The sequence below is a fragment of the Calidris pugnax genome, unplaced genomic scaffold, assembly GCF_001431845.1.
Source record: "Calidris pugnax isolate Ruff unplaced genomic scaffold, ASM143184v1 scaffold17, whole genome shotgun sequence".
Classification (NCBI taxonomy): Eukaryota; Metazoa; Chordata; class Aves; order Charadriiformes; family Scolopacidae; genus Calidris; species Calidris pugnax.
In genome coordinates this window covers 3,105,731-3,123,878 of record NW_015090794.1, presented here as the reverse complement: position 1 = coordinate 3,123,878, position 18,148 = coordinate 3,105,731, and the positions used below count along the sequence as shown (strand labels likewise).

At 42.6% G+C, this 18,148-nt stretch overlaps 1 protein-coding gene across 1 annotated transcript in view; it reads right to left on the bottom strand.

The window, feature by feature from the left end:
• Window positions 1-18,148, bottom strand: part of TSC2 (tuberous sclerosis 2) — a 48,742-nt gene that overhangs the window by 9,066 nt on the left and 21,528 nt on the right. Inside the window, exons 28-34 of the mRNA XM_014936177.1 lie at window positions 7,312-7,464; window positions 7,039-7,151; window positions 6,404-6,625; window positions 5,182-5,397; window positions 3,441-3,509; window positions 1,052-1,212; window positions 105-607 (exon numbers count right to left, since the gene is read on the bottom strand). Coding sequence (XP_014791663.1) covers window positions 105-607; window positions 1,052-1,212; window positions 3,441-3,509; window positions 5,182-5,397; window positions 6,404-6,625; window positions 7,039-7,151; window positions 7,312-7,464 — 1,437 coding nt within the window. The remainder of the gene's footprint in view (window positions 1-104; window positions 608-1,051; window positions 1,213-3,440; window positions 3,510-5,181; window positions 5,398-6,403; window positions 6,626-7,038; window positions 7,152-7,311; window positions 7,465-18,148) is intronic.

Below are 18,148 nucleotides of genomic sequence, written 5' to 3'. Positions count from 1 at the left end.
AATCAGATATTGTTTTGTAGATCCCACAAAACCAGCAGAATCCAGCCACGGCTACAGCAATTCTGAGCTCATCATTTTTAGCTTCAATAAGCCTCTCCACCCACCTTGGGTTTATCCCAGGTACTTTCTCAGCATTGGAGGCTGCTGTTCTGCTCTTGAAGGCATCTCTCTCGATCCTTTTTCCCCTCCTGGATGGGGCTGAGTCAGAGATGGTGTATCCTCGGGGCCGGTGCCCGGAGGGGGAGCGAGGTGAGGTGACAGGACCGGTGCCATCCAACCCACCCGACCCTGTCACTCTGGTGTCCTCCCCCTTGCCCAGCCAACTGCCCAGCCCTTCCCCTTCCAGGTTCCCAGACTGGGATTTTGATTTCACTTCTGTGCTCAGCCTCCTTGTTACTTCTCTGCCATTTGCATCTTTGAGGACCTCCTGCAGTGTCTGTAGCTCAGGGGAAGAGCTCGACTTGCTGAGGGGCTGGGATGGCTGGAAGGAAAGCTCCTCCAGCGTTCGGCCATCCTCTGACGGCAGGACTCTCCCGATGGGAATTCCACCCTCCACCAGGTCTTCTGACTTCAGAGATTTTTCTTCTTGGCTGGAGGTTGAGGAGGACTTAAAAAGGGAGAAACAAAGATGAACAGTTTTCCTGATAACAGCAAAATAAAAGCTGACAACAGTAACGCTCGAGGCACCCCTTGACACTTCCAGTGAAAAGATGAGCAGAAAGATGCCCAGCACAAAGTAATGCGGATGGAGGATCCCCAATAAAACTGCATGCAGTCCCTCATGAGCCATCCAAACTCTGAATTATGACTGCTTGTGCATTTTGGTATTAATTAATGAGTTCTTTCAGAGGGTGCCAAGGGGGACTCATCTGTGCACAGAGAATTCTACCTCATGCCTAAAGACAGGGCTATCATAGAATTGTCTAGGTTGGAAGGGACCTTTAAGATCATCTAGTCCAACCATCAACGTAACTCTGATAAGAACCATCACTAAACCACGTCACTAAGTCCTGTCATACAGGACAGAAGGGGTTAACCTGCTGCTTCTTACCCTGCTGTAAGACTCCTGGGGTTTACCAAACCTCTCCTCGCTCAGGACTTGTTCAGAACATGAAGTATCAATGTCCTCACTCTCTGGAGACTCAGCTGGGGACTCGGTTTCCTTGAGCTCCATTTCAGAGGGACTCCCTTCCTCCAGCACCACTGCGGACTCTACCGAGACACAAGGCAGGAGAACTGAAGTCTGTGGAGAGGCACAGCCCGGCAGGCCCCCGGCCTCTCCTCTGAAGTACCAGCCTTTTCCCTACGGGATTTCAATGGAAGGCCACATTGAATGAGTTGCTCTGGTTCTTTGATTTCTTGTCATGTCAGACTTGCTCCTGGCTCCCCCTTTTGTATAGAGTAACGGATCGCCTTACCCTCACAGCAAAGGGCTGCGTCTGCTTTGGTCAAAATAAGTGTTTCCAATTGTTACTGATGAACAAGCAGGGGACAGAATGAGGAAATGGGACCTTGGACATCAATGCTCGGTTATCAGGACAGACAGGAACTACAGAGATGTAAGAAAGTACAAGACTAGCATTAAAAGTTCGTCATTATCCAGGCAATGAAGACACCAGTTCTATGCAAGTGTGCAAAAAAGTTAAGTTTTTTCTTGGATTGAAATGCAATGCTCCTGTGCCTTGTAGTGGCCTAGAAGGAGATAAGAAATTTTTACTAGGAGCCATTTACTTGCAGTTTGGCAGTTTTCCTAGTATGTCTCAGTAGAAGCAAAAAAATTCAGCCCTAGATGTATGGAAGGACAAGAGAGCAAGAGTAAGACATGCACTGCAGCAATACTGGGAAACCTGCACGTGGCATCTGATCAGACAAATGGTTGATGAAACCACACTGACAAGAAAGCTCCTTGGAAGCCCTTCCTACAGTGGAGGAGGAGGTTATGGCAGCATTTAACAGTGTCTCTACTCCAGGCAGTGACCCTGACCACAGGGATGAGTCTGACCAAAGGCTCCTCTTGGCCTTGCTGTTTTGTTTTTTTTTGTCCTGAGGAAAAGGCTGGAGAACAGGAGGCTTCCCATTACGCACACAAGGGACTGGAAGACCAATCTGAAAGGCCAAGATTTGTTTTCCAAAATAAAATTAAAAAATAAATAAATAAAAAATTAGCACACACAAAAAATTAAAGAAAATCGTCAAAATTAAAAAAAAAAAGTAAAAAAAAAAAAAAAATCACTAAAGCAGCTTTTCCTGGATTGATTTCAGCTCGCAGGACCAAAGTTATTTCAAAGAAGCAATTAAGAGTTAGCATTGCACACACATACCTTCTAAAAAAAACCAAAACAAACCAAAACAAAAATAACCCAAAACAACGTGCTGATCTGGTTAGCTGTCCAAGCCAGAACACACCTGCATATATCCAGTGATTCCAAGCTTCCCTAGCTCTTACGCTACTGCCAAGATTTCTGGTGATTTTAAATAATGCAAGCACTCACTGATTATTTTTTAGGTGGGAAGAGAATAACATGAGCAGAGAGAAGTACAGAAAAATATTTGATTTTACTGCAGGATCTCTGTGTTGCTTTAAGAGGCCTTTGTCAACAATAACCAGCAGTTAAGAATAACCCCGCTGCTCTACAGAGAATTTTCCAGTGAAGGAAAGAAGGGAGAAAGACATTTCAACCCTCTAATTAAAATCAGAAAGCATTGCAGATTATCAAAGCAATGCAGGTGTTGTGCTCATAAGGTATGCAATTTGATCTCCACTTCATTTAATTACTAAGTCAATTTTAGTGAAGCGGAGAAAGATTTTACACTGCTATAGAGCCTCCAAAAGGCTAGAATTTAGCAGGTTTTCCTCTGAAATACGTTTCTTCTTTTTTTATTTAAAAAACTTTTAACCAACATCCGTTTTAACATCAAACTTTATATATATATATAATCTCATATATATCAGCTCCTTTTATCTTTTCTGTCCAATTCTGACAGATTCCTGTGGGCTGAGTAGCAGGGGACTTCATTTCAGGGTAGCTTGTCCTGTTGCACACTACGCTATTCTCAGAAGCAAGAGCTTTTACATTCAGCAGAACACAAAGCCAATTGTAAAATGAAGCTGAAAATAAGTAATTCAATCAAAATCAAGCCACTCAGACATTTTGACAGGTCATTTAACACTGTGTCTCATGACTCACAATCCAATCCACCCCAGCTAACATAAAAGTTGCTTTAAGAAATCGCCTGCACTTGCAAATGTTGGATCTGGCTTGGACTTCTTCATGCTAGTCAAGATCCCATTTGTTGAGAGTAATGAGACTGGGTACAGACAGGAGACATGGAAGGGGAAAATGAAGTATGAGGGAGACATTTTCTATGAATCAGAGGTGTTCTTCTATGGCAATACTTTTTTTTTTTTTTTTTTTTTCCTTAAAGATATATAAATATACCTGCCCAGGATATGCTCCTGTGCAACTTCCCTTGACAACTGGACTGGTACATGGAAGAGAAAGAGGCCACTGCAAAGGGAAATCAAGTGAGCAGCTACATCAAAAGGAAGGAGAGACTATATGAAAACAAAATATAAATTAAAAAGCACAGAGTTTAAAATGTAACCAAGAGCCTATTTTAAAATAAATAAATAAATAAATAAAAACAAAGGAAAGGACAAGCTGGGATAAGCTCACTAGATGCCAAAGGGATAATTTAAGGGTACAAGGTCTCAACATGAATAAGGAGGCATAAACACATTCAAACAATGCAGACTCGAATTGCTCTCTTCGAAGAATTGCACCTTCCTGAGTTTTAGAAACAGAAAATTCCTTAGTGCTACCCTGGGACACGCAGGAAACCAGGCTGAGCTCTGCCTGGGCTACACACTTTTCACAAAAGATCATTTTTAAACCCACAGAAGAGTCTGAAGGGTAGAAATATGGATACAGATTCATGTAGTTTTAACCTCTAAAGAGGAAGAACAACACACGTGTGAGAGTCTGACAGCAAAACTTCCTCAAAACATTCATTCTCCAGCCAGCTCCGGCAAAAAATTGTGGTAACAAGAATGTGGCTAAAATTATTTTCTCAGACTGCCACGGGAGTGACATTCAGGTGGGCGCTTCTTTCAGCTAATCAGTTAGCACCTACACACCACAAATTCGTAGGAGTCAATAAAAATGTTCACCGATAAAAATTTAATTTTTTTTTTCAAAAAGGCGATAATTTGATTTTGACTCTAATTTTGCATTTACGCATTCTGAAATCCTAAAATCATATCCTGCCCTGTTTAAAATAATCCTGAAAACTAGCATTTTTACCAGATTTCCAAACAATTCATAGCATTGAGGCCACCTCCCCCCCAAAAAAAGCCTCGTCTGCTGTTACTGCTGCTCAGTTTCGATAGTGCTGGCAGTGCCAAGAGCCTCAGCGTTAGATGTTGTAGATAAGAGCTCTGAGCAGGGATTACACAAAGCTTTAAAAATTTCAGCTGTTGGTCAACACAAACCTCCCAACATCAACAGCCCTTTGGAAAGTGAATTGGCACCAAAGTAAATACAGTGAAAAGCCCCGGCCACTACATTAAAATAAAGCCATCAAAAGAAACTCAAAGTGATTCATCTCCACGGGTCTGAAGGCTAAACAGTCCCTTTCAAGAGGTGAATAAATCTGCATTCTGCTGTCTCATGCTGTAAAAGACAGTGGCAACTAACTGATCCTGGCTGGCAAGGCTTGTAACAGGCCACTCTCCCAGGAACCCAGTGCTCTCACTGCCCCACACAAACTCCCGTTCTGAAGACAAATGGAAATGGAAACGCTGCATGGGAAGATCCATCCACGTGTGGGATGCCCAGATCAGCCCCAAACAAGTGGAAGAGTGAAAAGATCCATGACTTTGTTCACTTTCATTTGGGAAACAGCATGAAACGCATTACTCCTCCAAAGAAACTCCATTACTCCCCTCTTTCCTCTCTTTTAAGAAAGAGAGGTACTTTCCAACAGAACATCAGAAGCAAGGAGGAAGGGAATTTTTCACCGAAAACTTCTTGGAACAAGAACTGATTCCCCTTCTCGCTGCCATGTTATTCCTCATGCTACTAACTTCACTGTTCTAGATGCCCTGCAGTAACTTCAACAGACTTTAAAAGAGGCCAGTGTCAGCTATGCTGGACACACTACTGGCTTCCCATCTCTCACCTGTGTTGGAGCGCTGGAGCAGCGACGGTTTGGCTGTCCCTGTGGCCAGGCTGGAGGAGGGCACAGAGAGGGATTTATAAAGAGCCGTTTCTCGGTGTTCTTTAAAACGCTCTGCAGCCATGAGTGCATTAGAGAGCTCTTGCAGGGGCATGTTGTTAATATCTGAAGAAAATGGACTGAGCGGGTTCTCCAGACTCATCAGCCAGCTTGTGTTACCTGGTACAAGACAATTAGGGAAGAGTATTAAGTACTCCCAACTCCAGAAAGTTTACAACTCACACCAAATAGGGAAGAGTATTAAGTACTCCCAACTCCAAAAAGTTTACAACTCACACCAACGCTCTGCAGCCATGAGTGCATTAGAGAGCTCTTGCAGGGGCATGTTGTTAATATCTGAAGAAAATGGACTGAGCGGGTTCTCCAGACTCATCAGCCAGCTTGTGTTACCTGGTACAAGACAATTAGGGAAGAGTATTAAGTACTCCCAACTCCAGAAAGTTTACAACTCACACCAAAAAAAAAAGCACAAATTGTTTTGGATTTTGCAAGTAAAAATCAAACCAGACCAAGTTCTCAGTTCTCCCAACATTTGGCAGAATCACTTGATTAATTTCCTGTTTTCAGTAAGTAGCTCCCAGAGCTCTGTACTTCACCCCAAGCTCTTCAAAAACCATTCCTGCTAACTCATTACTACAGCAGACTCCCAAAAGGCATCCCAAACACTCAGGTATTATAATTATTGACACCAGATCAGTTATTTTCTCACAAAGCAACTTTCAGCTGAAATAGACAATTCCCTGTCAATGTCCTGTAAGAATTTTGACCTTGAACACGTCATTATTCTTTCCCTGACAGCAGGCACAACTATGCAGCTCCTCTAGCCATAAGACTCACTCATCTCCAATCCAGCATGGGAAGCTAAAACACAGTAGACAGATTGTCAAGAAAGACCACAGAGCAGTGTAAAAATAGGAAATGCCAAGTAGGGTTGATATTATCTGACTCTATATAGAAATTTAGGTCCGTGCTTCAATCTTTTCACAGGTCTCTTGTAGGTCTAAAACACTACGGAGTGATTTGAAAGAATCATCAGACATTAGTTTCAGGAGGCAATAAGCAAAATAGAGATCCATTTGCAATTAAATATGGATTTTTCTTCTTCACACAGGCTCTGGTTTCTCAGCAAGGCAAGAGAGCTCGCTCCACACCGAGGTGAAGTTACCTGTGGGTCTGCGCACTAGGATTTCTGCCCATCCCTGTGTCAGCAGTGGGACATAGGCAGCTAAGTTTGCTTTTTCTTTCTGCAGAGGTGTCTGTGGAGCAGGATTAGTCTTCTCTGATCGAGACGCAGGAGCAGGAGGACCCTGTGACCCTTGGGAAGCCGAGCCACTGGGAAAATGGGAGGCTGAGCTGTCTAAGGCACCGACACGTAAGGCATGACCACCTAGTAAGACAGACACAGAAGGGAGAGCCATGCTTAGTTAGCACTAAAAATAATTCAGAAATAATGTCTTTTAAGCTCCTCTAGCAGCTGCGTGCACAATATTGGGAACCTAAGAGAACTTCACCTTTTATGTGTTTCTTATAAACCATGAGGTTAGATAAACCTAGGTGATTCTCACTGCAAGTATTCACCACTTCAACCAACCACCACAGCTTTCCTGCAAGGAGAGGCAGCAGGAGGAGCACCACCACCCCTCAGGTCAACAGCTACTGTTTCCTGCCCCACCATTAAATACCAGACAGGCCCAGAATCTCAAATTAGTTTAGGCACAGGTCTCTTCAGTAGGCACTTGGACACTTAAGCCCACAACATAGACCCAGAAATGGCAGAAAGACTCCAGGATCAGAATTTACCAGACATGGAGCGGACTCTGTTGCGAGAGCTTCTGCAAACCTGCTGCCCAGCTTGAGATTCCAGTTTTGCTGGAGCTTCTTTAGTTTGTCTCACTTGCAAAACAGGGTCTGAGCTGTGAAAAAAGAGGTTGATGATACTGAGAAAGGAATCAGTCGTGCTGGACAAATGAGACACTACTCTTTTGGTAAGAGGAAAATCTAAAAATATGCACTGTAACATTGGTTAAGTGACTCTGTTAGGTGGAAATTTCTATAAATGAGAGTAAAAATTACCTTGATTCTGTGCTGCTTTGGAGGTCTGCAGAGTCTAGGCCAAGCAGGGACCTTGTCCCTGTTCCAACGCTTGTAGTGATGGTCACCAGCTTGTTACCAACCAGCCACGTCTTTGTCCTTCCTCCAGCCAACAGAAACTCACCCACAGGAGACCTAGAAACACATCTGTGATGAGCAAAGCTCCCAGGCAACTTATTTCATGTCACTGTGTAGGAGGTACTGCCCGCTTTCCTTCTTTATACAGCATTTTTAACATACCCCCTGGTCATTAACACACACATCCATCCAGATAAGGGATGAGCTGAATTTAACATCAAATCAGTAGTAGTACTATTGGACACACATCGCAGAGCAGAAGGGAACAAGTCATGTCTGAGCTGTGTGTCTCCTTCTGGGAAGGGTCAGGAAGAAAAGTAAATGCCCTGCATTTGAAGCCAGCTGGCACGACCTCAGCTCTGCAGCAAGGACTGTGATTATCCAGCAAGGACATGAGCAAAGCATCGTGCACAGACAGCATGCCTTGGAGGCACCTCCTTCTCAACAGTTCAAGGATGAGGCAAAGGCTGGTTGGCTCCAATGGACTTCTCTCATTTAACTTCATATTTAGCCAAGGCAGATTTTATCTGTGAGGAACAGCTTCAGAGCCTGGGCCTGCCAGAATCTCTAATGTGTCACGGTAATTTTCCACTAAGAAAATTAAATATGAACCTCAAACAAAACCATCTCTCCCATGGCCACCGACAGACCCCTACCTCTTAGGCACCGCCGTGAAGTTGGAAAAGACGTATCGAGCCATCATATCCAGGCAGGTCTCAGTGAGCTCCAGGTGAAGATTTTTTAAGTTGTCATCAGCCTGAGCCATTGAATTCTCATCCGCAGAGCCCAGGCTTGAACTAGTGATGGAGGTTTGTATCCGACTAGAAGAGAATGTTTCCAACTGACAGATCACATTGCAAAACGTTTGTCCCTGTCACCCGAAAGACACTGTGATGCAGAACAACCTGCGATACATGCACGTGCCACATCAGAGAGGTGGCCAGACATCAAACCCAGGCCATCATAAAAATCTTTTTGGATCAGCCTCTTGTTGTTCTTTGTAGATGGTCGTTGCAGAAAATGTATTTTATCTTGAGAGACTTGAGAAACATTTAATGTCCTAGGTCAGGCCAGCGCTCTCTGATGTTGGTGGCCCATGGGCAAGTGCACCAAGCAAAGAGTGAGTGGCAGCACCATGCTTTGAGTTCACTAATCTATAGTGAGGGCAAGCATCCCATCACCTGCAGTTTCCCAGGCACAGTGTTGCCCATGAGCCATAAATTGGGGCACTCCAGACTTAACTTTATGATCCTTTGATGTTCTTTTTTTCTCTGTTGCATCCCTTTCATATATTGATTTTTTTTCTCACCAAATTTAATAGCTATGTAAAACCTAATTTAACTTGAAATAGAAAAAAAATTGCACTCTGAACAGGAAATTGGCACAGGAATAGAGAGCAACTCTGCCTTCAAATCAGCCAAGTTAGTGATACCATTTAAAACAATGGCAATAACAGGCCTAATAGACTGATGGGGATATCAGAGATGAAGTGCAAGAATCGTATTCACAATCCAGTCACTTCAGTGTCTTTCCCCCAAAGACCATATAGTCAAAAATAAAACCACAGAAAAATAAAGTTCCACTGCCAGCAATCCTTAGGCACAAATCTTCAGGTTCAGATTTTAAACCAACATGTTAAACACAGCAGTTTAACACTCAAGGGAAGTGATCCAGAAATATGTTTTAAACAAAAAAAACCCAAATTGTTTCATCTTTCATGTGTACAAATCAACATCTATGATCAAAACCTGTTTTCTTTAGCGGTGAAAGCAATGGCTTCATATCATCCAGAAATATGTTTTAAACAAAAAAAACCAAATTGTTTCATCTTTCATGTGTGCAAATCAACGTCTATGATCAAAACCTGTTTTCTTTAGTGGTGAAAGCAATGGCTTCATATAGGCTGACCATACATTTCACTGCTCTTCAGAAACACAAATTCAGGCTTTCATAGCATCATACTCTAGACCAGAATACTTCCGTCAGCTCCCTTTGCCTCAAAGAACAAATCCTAAACTGAGGCCAGAACTATTCCTCATAGCTTGGGAGGAAGGTCTGTACATAAGTTTGCAGAATATCAAAAGCCTCTCCTGGGGCAAGCCACTGCTGAGAAGGCTGAAGTTTTAGTGAGTTTTAACCAGGATTCTCACTTGCACAGAATGCAACCTTTTTCCCTTTTTTTTTTTTTAAAGTGTTGTTTGTTTGTTTTTCCCCCATTCATCATCTTCGCTTTGAAAATAGAAATTTTTGTTGCTGAAGCATCAGAGAACAGGGTAAAGTAACCACACACAACACAGGGTGTGATGTGACAACCCAACAGCCGGCGTTGGGAAGCCATGGGATACCCATGATGCTTTCCCAAAGCCTTTGACTGTGATTAAGGCCAGTTTTTTTATTGAGTAGCAAAGTCATGCAAGCATCCCACATGCAAATCCACCCTGCTTCCACCCACCCTTGCAGTAAAATTTCCAAGTGCTGAGTTGCTCTTGGATTCTCCCCATTTAAAGTGCCTCTACCTGCGGACCACATGTTCAGACACACTGATGCTGCGGGATCGGAAGGCATCAACTGCAGAGGATTCTTTCAGCTCTTTCACTGGAGGAGAGTTATTCAAGCCTTGCTTTGCATTTTTGGCTAGTCTTAAACTACTAGGTGGAGAAGCACCAAGCCCCAAAAGAGGTCACAGGAAGGGAGGAAATCATTGTAGGGATGTAGGTTGAAAGGTCACAGGTCACAGGGTCAATATTGGGGGATCCCGGAGGGTGATGTAAAATAAAACAAATGCCAAAAAAGGAAAACAAAAATTAAAACGTACAAACAAGCAGAGCTGAAAGCATTAAAAAGACAAACCACATTTTGAAAACAAGATTTTAAACGTGCTACAAAACAAATGAAATTAGTACAAGTTAAAACAAAAAAACTGATTGAAATGACAGTTGGAATACTGCGCTGTTAAACAAAGGCAAAAGCACCTGAATGTTAATTTGGCACAAACTTCTCCAGTCTGAGAAGTTTTGTGCAGTTCAACCACCTCTTGTGTCACCCCAACTCACCACTTCAGCATGGCTAAAAACCTGACTACTTCTGCAGAGACCAGGTCCTAAAATGCTTTACCAATACCGGGCAGCAGCACCTTTTTCTAAGAGACACAGGAAAACGTCAGCCGTCTCTACCTCTGTCAGGCCTGGCCCAAATCTGACCTTCTCCCCTGAATCTCAAAAACACCCAGAGCCAGTCAGAGGTGCCCCTTAGCTCCATTCAGAGACACTGGGGGAGGCTCAGCCCCTCTACAGGAGACTGATCCTGCTCTCACTGGACAGATGGAAGGGCAAGAAGACAAACATCCTCTTGGCTGTCGCTCTCTGTCAAACAAGCTCTCTCATTTCGGGTGCCTCCAGGTAACACACTTGACTTTCAACTGGAACAGAAAGGAAGATAAGCCTTTACACTGTCAGGTGCCAACCGTATGTGGGAGATGACAGCAATTAACATCTAAGAGGCACTTTAATTAGTCACAGCTGAGATGCATGCCTGGCCCAGTATTAATTTGGACATACCAGTTGGCACAGCAGTTCACAGCCCCAAATATAAAACGCAGATATTAATTTAACCCTTCTGGCTCTTTCTAACCGTGATTTATTTTATATCCTCCTTTCAGTGGCTTATTACATCCCCTCCACCTGGAGGGATCACAATTTATTTGTCCTCCTTCTCCCAACAACCTCTGACAGATCACTGCTGGCCACAGCTGGAGACCTGCAGAGAGCTCAGGCTCATGCTCTGAGATAATCACCTCCACCAACATCATGCCATTCAGCAACCATGGGATCCTGATCTCTTGGGACACCCAGCACCTCAGCTAGGGCACAGAAATGCTTATTCTTTGGGCTTATGGAGCAAAAAGCAAGCACACAAGCTTCTCAAGCAAGGAAACAGATATCTGCTCAAAGCTCTTTCCTCTCTCACTTGGCCAGAACCCAAGCTCAGACAGACTCAGAGGCAGTGGCATCCTGCCATTCTGGTGTTTCGGGTTGCTGCCTGAGCACAGCCCACACTCCTTAGCAGAGATTTCTGTGGAAAGTGATCCAGCAGCATTAGCAAAAGCCTTTAGATACAGTAGTATTCCAACCTGGTAGAATTTAACAGGTTTTTTGGGGGGGGGAAAAAAAAAAAAGATTAGTTGAAATTCTAATTTGAGAGACGAGTGTCAAAAGGCTTCTCTTCCAAGTTTCTGAATGAAAGAGGAGGAGATGGGAGAGATGAAACACAAAACAGGGTTTACAGCTATAGCATTAGGGCAGGGATGGTGTTTCTTCATTGCAAGATACTCCTTGAGCCTTGCAGTTAAAGTAGAGGCACTTTCCCCAGGGTTCAAATGCCAGTGTATGCTCACTGCACATTAACACTGAAGCAAGTTAAAGTGAACCAATTTAGGTAAGCCCTGCAGGTAAAAGAACATTAGAGGAACCCTGAAAGCCTTCCAGGGAATATTCTCCTATCTCAGCAAATGTTACTTTGAAAGACAAGATACGTTCTGGCTCCTAGAAACATTAGGCTTTGCTTAAAACTGACATAATGGCTTCAAGATTCAAAAAAAGGATCAGGACATCCAGATACAGCTGTCTGGTACCCGGCACGCTGACTGGACAGATAACACTAAGGAAAAACACAGCATTGGCTCTCTCAATTTATACAGGTTGCTAATCACAATGATTTTTCTGGCAATCACTTAAATAGTCATTACAGATCAGTTATCCAAAAGAGTTAACACTATCAATATGAACATTTTATTCTATTACTGCTGGTATTACCCTTCTCCATTACCTCTGGGAGCGTTGTAATGACACACATCAAACTGAAAGAACTGTTGATTTTTAAAAATTAACAACAAAAAGCCCCACACCTTCCCACAAAGGCTTACAGAACAGCCAGGGATGCGCTCATATGTACTATCAGACTGTCAGCTTGGTTTGATTCCAGCTTCTTACCAACCTATGTTTGTCTTTTAACAATCCCCTGACCTAAAGAGGTTTACTTTGCTTGCTTGAATGCGCCGTCAGATTTTGGATAACTAGACCCAGCCTCCTTGAGAAAAACACAGGGAAGGGTGTGAGCACTAGAACAGGGAACACAAGACCCTGCTGGAGTCAAATATAATTTACCTTTTTGGCCTCTCATTCAGGCTTGTACTGCGAGCCCTGAAACTGTCCTTCTCGGGTGTGTCATCAAAGGAAAGGAGGACATTGGAGCGCAACCCCTGCCGATTGAGACAGAGAGATGACAGTGTGAATGACTAACATGTGCAGAAAGACCACAATCGTGGGCCAACACACAAGAACTCACTGTCCGTTTTGAAAAACATCTTGGCAAGAAAAGTAGTATTTTTCTAGCTTCAAACAGAAGCTTTAAACTTCTCAAGGCAGTTTTTAAGTCATCATTTTTGTTATATACTGTTTGATTCAGTGGTGTCCATTACCTTTGTAATGTAGGGGACAAAGTCCTTTCGGAAGGGAAGGCGGCAGCGAATGAACCACATGGCTATCACGTGATGGGCCAGGCAAACGATGTACTGGTTAAACCTAAAACAGCAGAAAGATCTCCACAAAGTTTAATGCTGCATTATGATGCCAATTCCAGAACAGAAAGACTTTTCAATGTGAGAAACAGAACTGTTCCTTTACCTACTGTAAGTATTAAAGGAAAAAAAAAAAACCTCAAAAGTTCTGTTCAAGAAAAACAGATTTTGGACAAGGTGAATTATGTCCCTTCTTCAGATAAAGCCTGGAGATACCAGAATAAGCAATATACGACAAATAACTTTGACCCAAGTACTACAAAAGAAGCATGTCTCATTCTTTTAATTTTACAGATGAGGAAGAAGCACATTTGCCAAGAACTTACTTGGAAGGGTTTGTGTATGGCAGGGAGATGGCAAACACACTGGCGTACTGCTCTGCTGCAAAGTTCCTGTAGAGGTGAGGCAGCCTTGCTAGAGCTGGAACAGGTCAAGAAGAAAACCAACACAGGTGAGGTCTGAACACAAACTATTCAAGATCACTATTAAGTTTAATTTGAATTGGTTTTGTTTCTTCTAAATCGTCAGCTGACGTGGAAGTCAACATCATGGTATTATTTCATGCTATTTAAGTTATAAGCAGCCAGGTGGAGAAAGCAGCTTGGTATTTCTCATCACTGTATGGCTGCACGACACAAAGCATGTCTCTTTCCTCAGCATGTGCAAGTGCTTTCAGTAGAAAAACAGTAACAAACAAGAGATGATCAAACATTTATGTCTTGAGGATGGTACAAAGGCATCACCAAAAACCAAGAAACCCTTACAGTGAGTTCCATATGACTAACACAATCAAAATACCCATATTCAGTGCAAACAATCCATTTACAACTGTAGAAGATCAAAAGTAAAAAAAAAACATTACAACTCACTTGAAAGAAATTCTAAGAGGGGGATTGCCATATTGGCTGTAGCAGAAATGTGGGTTAATTTGACTATTAAGACAGGAAGTGCCTTTATGATGATGTCGGGCATCTCGACACTGCAGACAGAGAGTGCCACAACGCACTGGTTTGCGCAGCGATAGATAAGACCGTGTTCCAGGCAATACACGATTTCACGCTAGAAGAGTAAAAAAGAGAAAAAAAAGTCATAATACAGGGAAAGAGAAAACTTCTGATGTGCCATGTCCTGATTTCAGTTAGCGTTTCAGAACGGCTTGCAAGGTATCACTACTGCAAGGCCTGTATGATGCATATAAATTCTTATCCAAAAGGCACTAACACAGAATCCTAAATAACATTGCATGTATTCTAGGCCAAAATCTCAAGATGGGACTTTAATCAAGTAGAGATTTTAGAAATTAGTATTCAAGTTTCTGATCAAATGGAATTTTATCTTCTTCTTTACCTTCTTCCAGCAGAAGGTAAAGCCACTCAGGAACCTGCAAGCGGGGACAGGTATGGATGGAGAACACCAAACCCAAATGACCAGCCAGTTACTGCTGCACAAAGTTAGCAAAGTGGTTTTTTCACCCCTGACCCCACTCCAAATACTTCCGAATCAGCTTTTTATAACAGAAAAGGGCTGTGTTACCTTGCACTTAAGTCTCCTCATCAGCTATTATGAGAAAATGATCTACCATACAGGTTCAGGCCCCATCCCCCCATCCCCTCCTTCTTTCCCCTTACCTGTTTAGCTTTGTCCAGATAGTTATGATAAGATATTAATGCCGTCAGTACTGGGACTACAGCCAGATGCAAATCCGTGCGAGAAAAGCCTTCTGGGGTACCATGAAGCCTGTCCGTAGTCTTTTTGTCTGTGAGCTGATACATCACACAGTAGGTTAGAACACCTCACACTAAAAATACTCTCTAAAAAAGAGAGGCAATGCCCATAGCTCCCTTTTCACATTTATACATACATACACAGAGAAAAAACACTCATCATTATCTACTTCTGTACCTAAACCAATCCTCACAAAAAAGGGAAGGTGAATGACTGACAATCAGTATGCTAATCTTCAAAATATTACACTGAAGAAAACAAACAAAAAACCTCAAAAAACGCCAAAAAACTCCCCCAAACCCAACCAACTTTCAAGCAACCTAGGGTGATTATACATCAGTAGGGTGCATGACATTACCATGTAGCTCAGTGCAGAGGCCAGGAGGTCTATGTTGCAAGGAGAGGTTAAAAATAGCACTTTATAGCGGAGGGATTCAGGTAATTTGTTGAGGACCAACTTCAGCACCTTCCAGTCTGTCTCCTGGAAAGAAAGAAAAAGTTAAGGTGAAAAATTTTGCTACAATTTCAGTTCAGTTTGAAAGTCAGACCAAGGAAATTTCAGACAACTTGCCATTTCCTAGGCAGATGTATGTCTTGCCACAGTAGCTACATAAAAAGAAGTGGCATTCAGCTGTCACAAGTTACTTCCTGTCTGTCATCCAGCTCTAGGTACAATATTGGCACCACAAACGTGAAGACAACTTGTATCAAGATCTGATTGAGCTCAAAATGACAGCCAGAATTTAATTCTCTTAACCACCTGCACTAATTAACCTCCAGAGCAAGACAACCCCACAGCACATAACAATGTCCAATACACCAGTAATGAACCATTTATATTTACAGTGACTGAAACATTTATCATTTTTCAAAATACTTCAAAAACTTGCACCGAGAGAGTTTCATTTAGTTTCAAATGCCCTTTCAGAAAGGACATTAGAGGATGACTTATCTGATCTTGGTTTAACAAACATTTTTTTGCCCTTGTCTGCTCTGAAGCGGAGTGAAATGAAAGCTTTGCTTATTTGCTGAAGAGCTGAACTGGTGCTCCCACTGGTGGTTGTAAAGTTGCCAAAAACTTGCACTGAGAGAGTTTCGTTTAGTTTCAAATGCCCTTTCAGAAAGGACATTAGAGGATGACTTATCTGATCGTTGTTTGACAAACACATTTTTTTGCCCTTGTCTGCTCTGAAGCGGAGTGAAATGAAAGCTTTGCTTATTTGCTGAAGAGCTGAACTGGTGCTCCCACTGGTGGTTGTAAAGTTGCACAATTACACTCAGATTTTGCCCAAGAGCAAGGATTTACATATTGTTTTCAGATGTCATTTAGATACTCGCACAATTACACTCAGATTTTGCCCAAGAGCGAGGATTTACGTATTGTCATTTAGATATGTCATTTAGATACTGTGGGACTGAATTCTCCAGCCAGTTGGTTTAAGTTGATGTATTTCACAAGAAGATGACAACTGTCATTCAGAGTGGACGTACTTGCTTCAAACACTGCAGGAGGACACCAAAGACCATGGAGTATGGCAGATGTCCTATCCGAATGGTGGCGTTCTGGGAAGGCACACTGGGACTTCCTGAAGGCGGAGAGAGTGTACCAGCAGGCTTCTTCTCAGAAGTCCTCTTCTCTGCTTCTCTACAACATCAAAAGGGAGAAAAACATACGTAATGTAAAATCAAGACCAGAACAGCCTATTCATGTGACCTACAGTGCCACCTGAGCCAATTTACAACAATATAAATTGCATTTTCAATTAAAAACCACAGCATTGCCCAGTTGTCCTGGTTTGACAAAAAACTACAACACCAGCAGACGGACAGTAATGCATCCTTTTGGTCAGGTTAAGGATTTTTCTACCCAGGCCCCTAGCAAATTTAAAAAAATATCTTTTTGGGAGTGCGTAACACAAAGAACTACAGATGAAGCTATAAAATTAAAAATAGCCAGATTTGTCCAAATCATTGAATCAAACTTCAATGTGAAAACTTGAATTTATAGGCAGGAAATTGCTGATATTTTTGTGAGCAGGAACAGAAATGTCATGCCTGAGACTGACAGCTCTGTAGGCAAGTGGTTTGTAAGAACAATTCACCAATGGCTTATTAGTCGAGACAATCCTAGGTCGTAACTACAGATTTGTCTAGCAGCTGATTCAGTAGGATTTGGAAGATTTAGAAAAACTACAGATTGCTACTGATGGACTATTAAGCTTGTGCAAAAATATGAAGTAGTTTGGAGAACAGCTTTTGCTTAATGCAACGAGAAACCTACACAAAATCACATAGACAGTAAGGGCTGAACCTCACTGCCCCATCCTTGTTGGAAAGGCCAAGACGGTGGAGGGAGTCAGCTCGAAGCATCAGCAGGAAATCAAACACCTGCAACAGAGAAAACACTGGAATCACTCAAAACCCAAACCAATGGGGTGCTCTCCCACTTCCTCATGTGATACTTTTACAAGTACAAAGGGATTTTTAATAGATGGCTAGCTCTGTAGGAGGCAGCACTTCTAGTGTTACAGCACATATACATACCCCTACTAGCCAAGAAACATTTAATTCCATTTCTGCCAAGCTCTAGAGCCCACATTCCCCACCTACCAGCCAAGAATTCCAAAGACAGCATGCAGCTCTCGACCCAAAAGCACTGCTTATACCTGCAATCTGATGCTGCTGGCAACAGCAAGGCTGTAGGTGTAGATGTAATGGCGTTGGATGTGGTGAATCAGCATCTCGTACACCCGCATGGCGTGGCTGGAGGGTAAGCTGTAGAGCTTGGTCTACAGAGGAACAGAAACACAAATGAAAAGGCAGGCTGACACCTGTTCTTTGGAAATGTGTACTGCCACTGAGAAGTCAAGAAAAACACAGCAAAAACTTGCTCCTGAAAGCAAGGTGAACAGATGGCTCTGGACAGAACCTCTGTGAAGACTCCAGAGCAACTCTGCTGGCCTCCAGGAGTGCACTGGTTGGAACAACCAGCTCTTCACAACTACTTAACGTATCTCAGGACACACTACCCAAACACAAGGTTATGAACCACTCCCTTTCTGCTAGTTTATGAACACATCTGCCCTCCACACATGAAAATGTGTTCATATTCATTGCACAACAGAAATTAAGAGATAAAACATTTAACAACCAATCATACAGTACCCAAAAGCAAAAGGTATGACCAAAACTATGAAAATATGAAGTGGATAAAACAAAAGTTGGAATATTTGAGAGAATGGTTATCTAAAAAGCCAAGCTCAGCAGAAGACTATTCTGAGGAAGACATGTTTAATGCTCTGTAGCATTTACCTGAAGAATTATCAGGAGACCAAGAACTGCTGTCTTGACATCCTCCAAAGAAGCTGAATACGATAGCAAGTCCCTCTCTTCCAGTTCAGAAGGCGATGAGAGAGAATGTGCAGCCACCTTTTAAAAAGA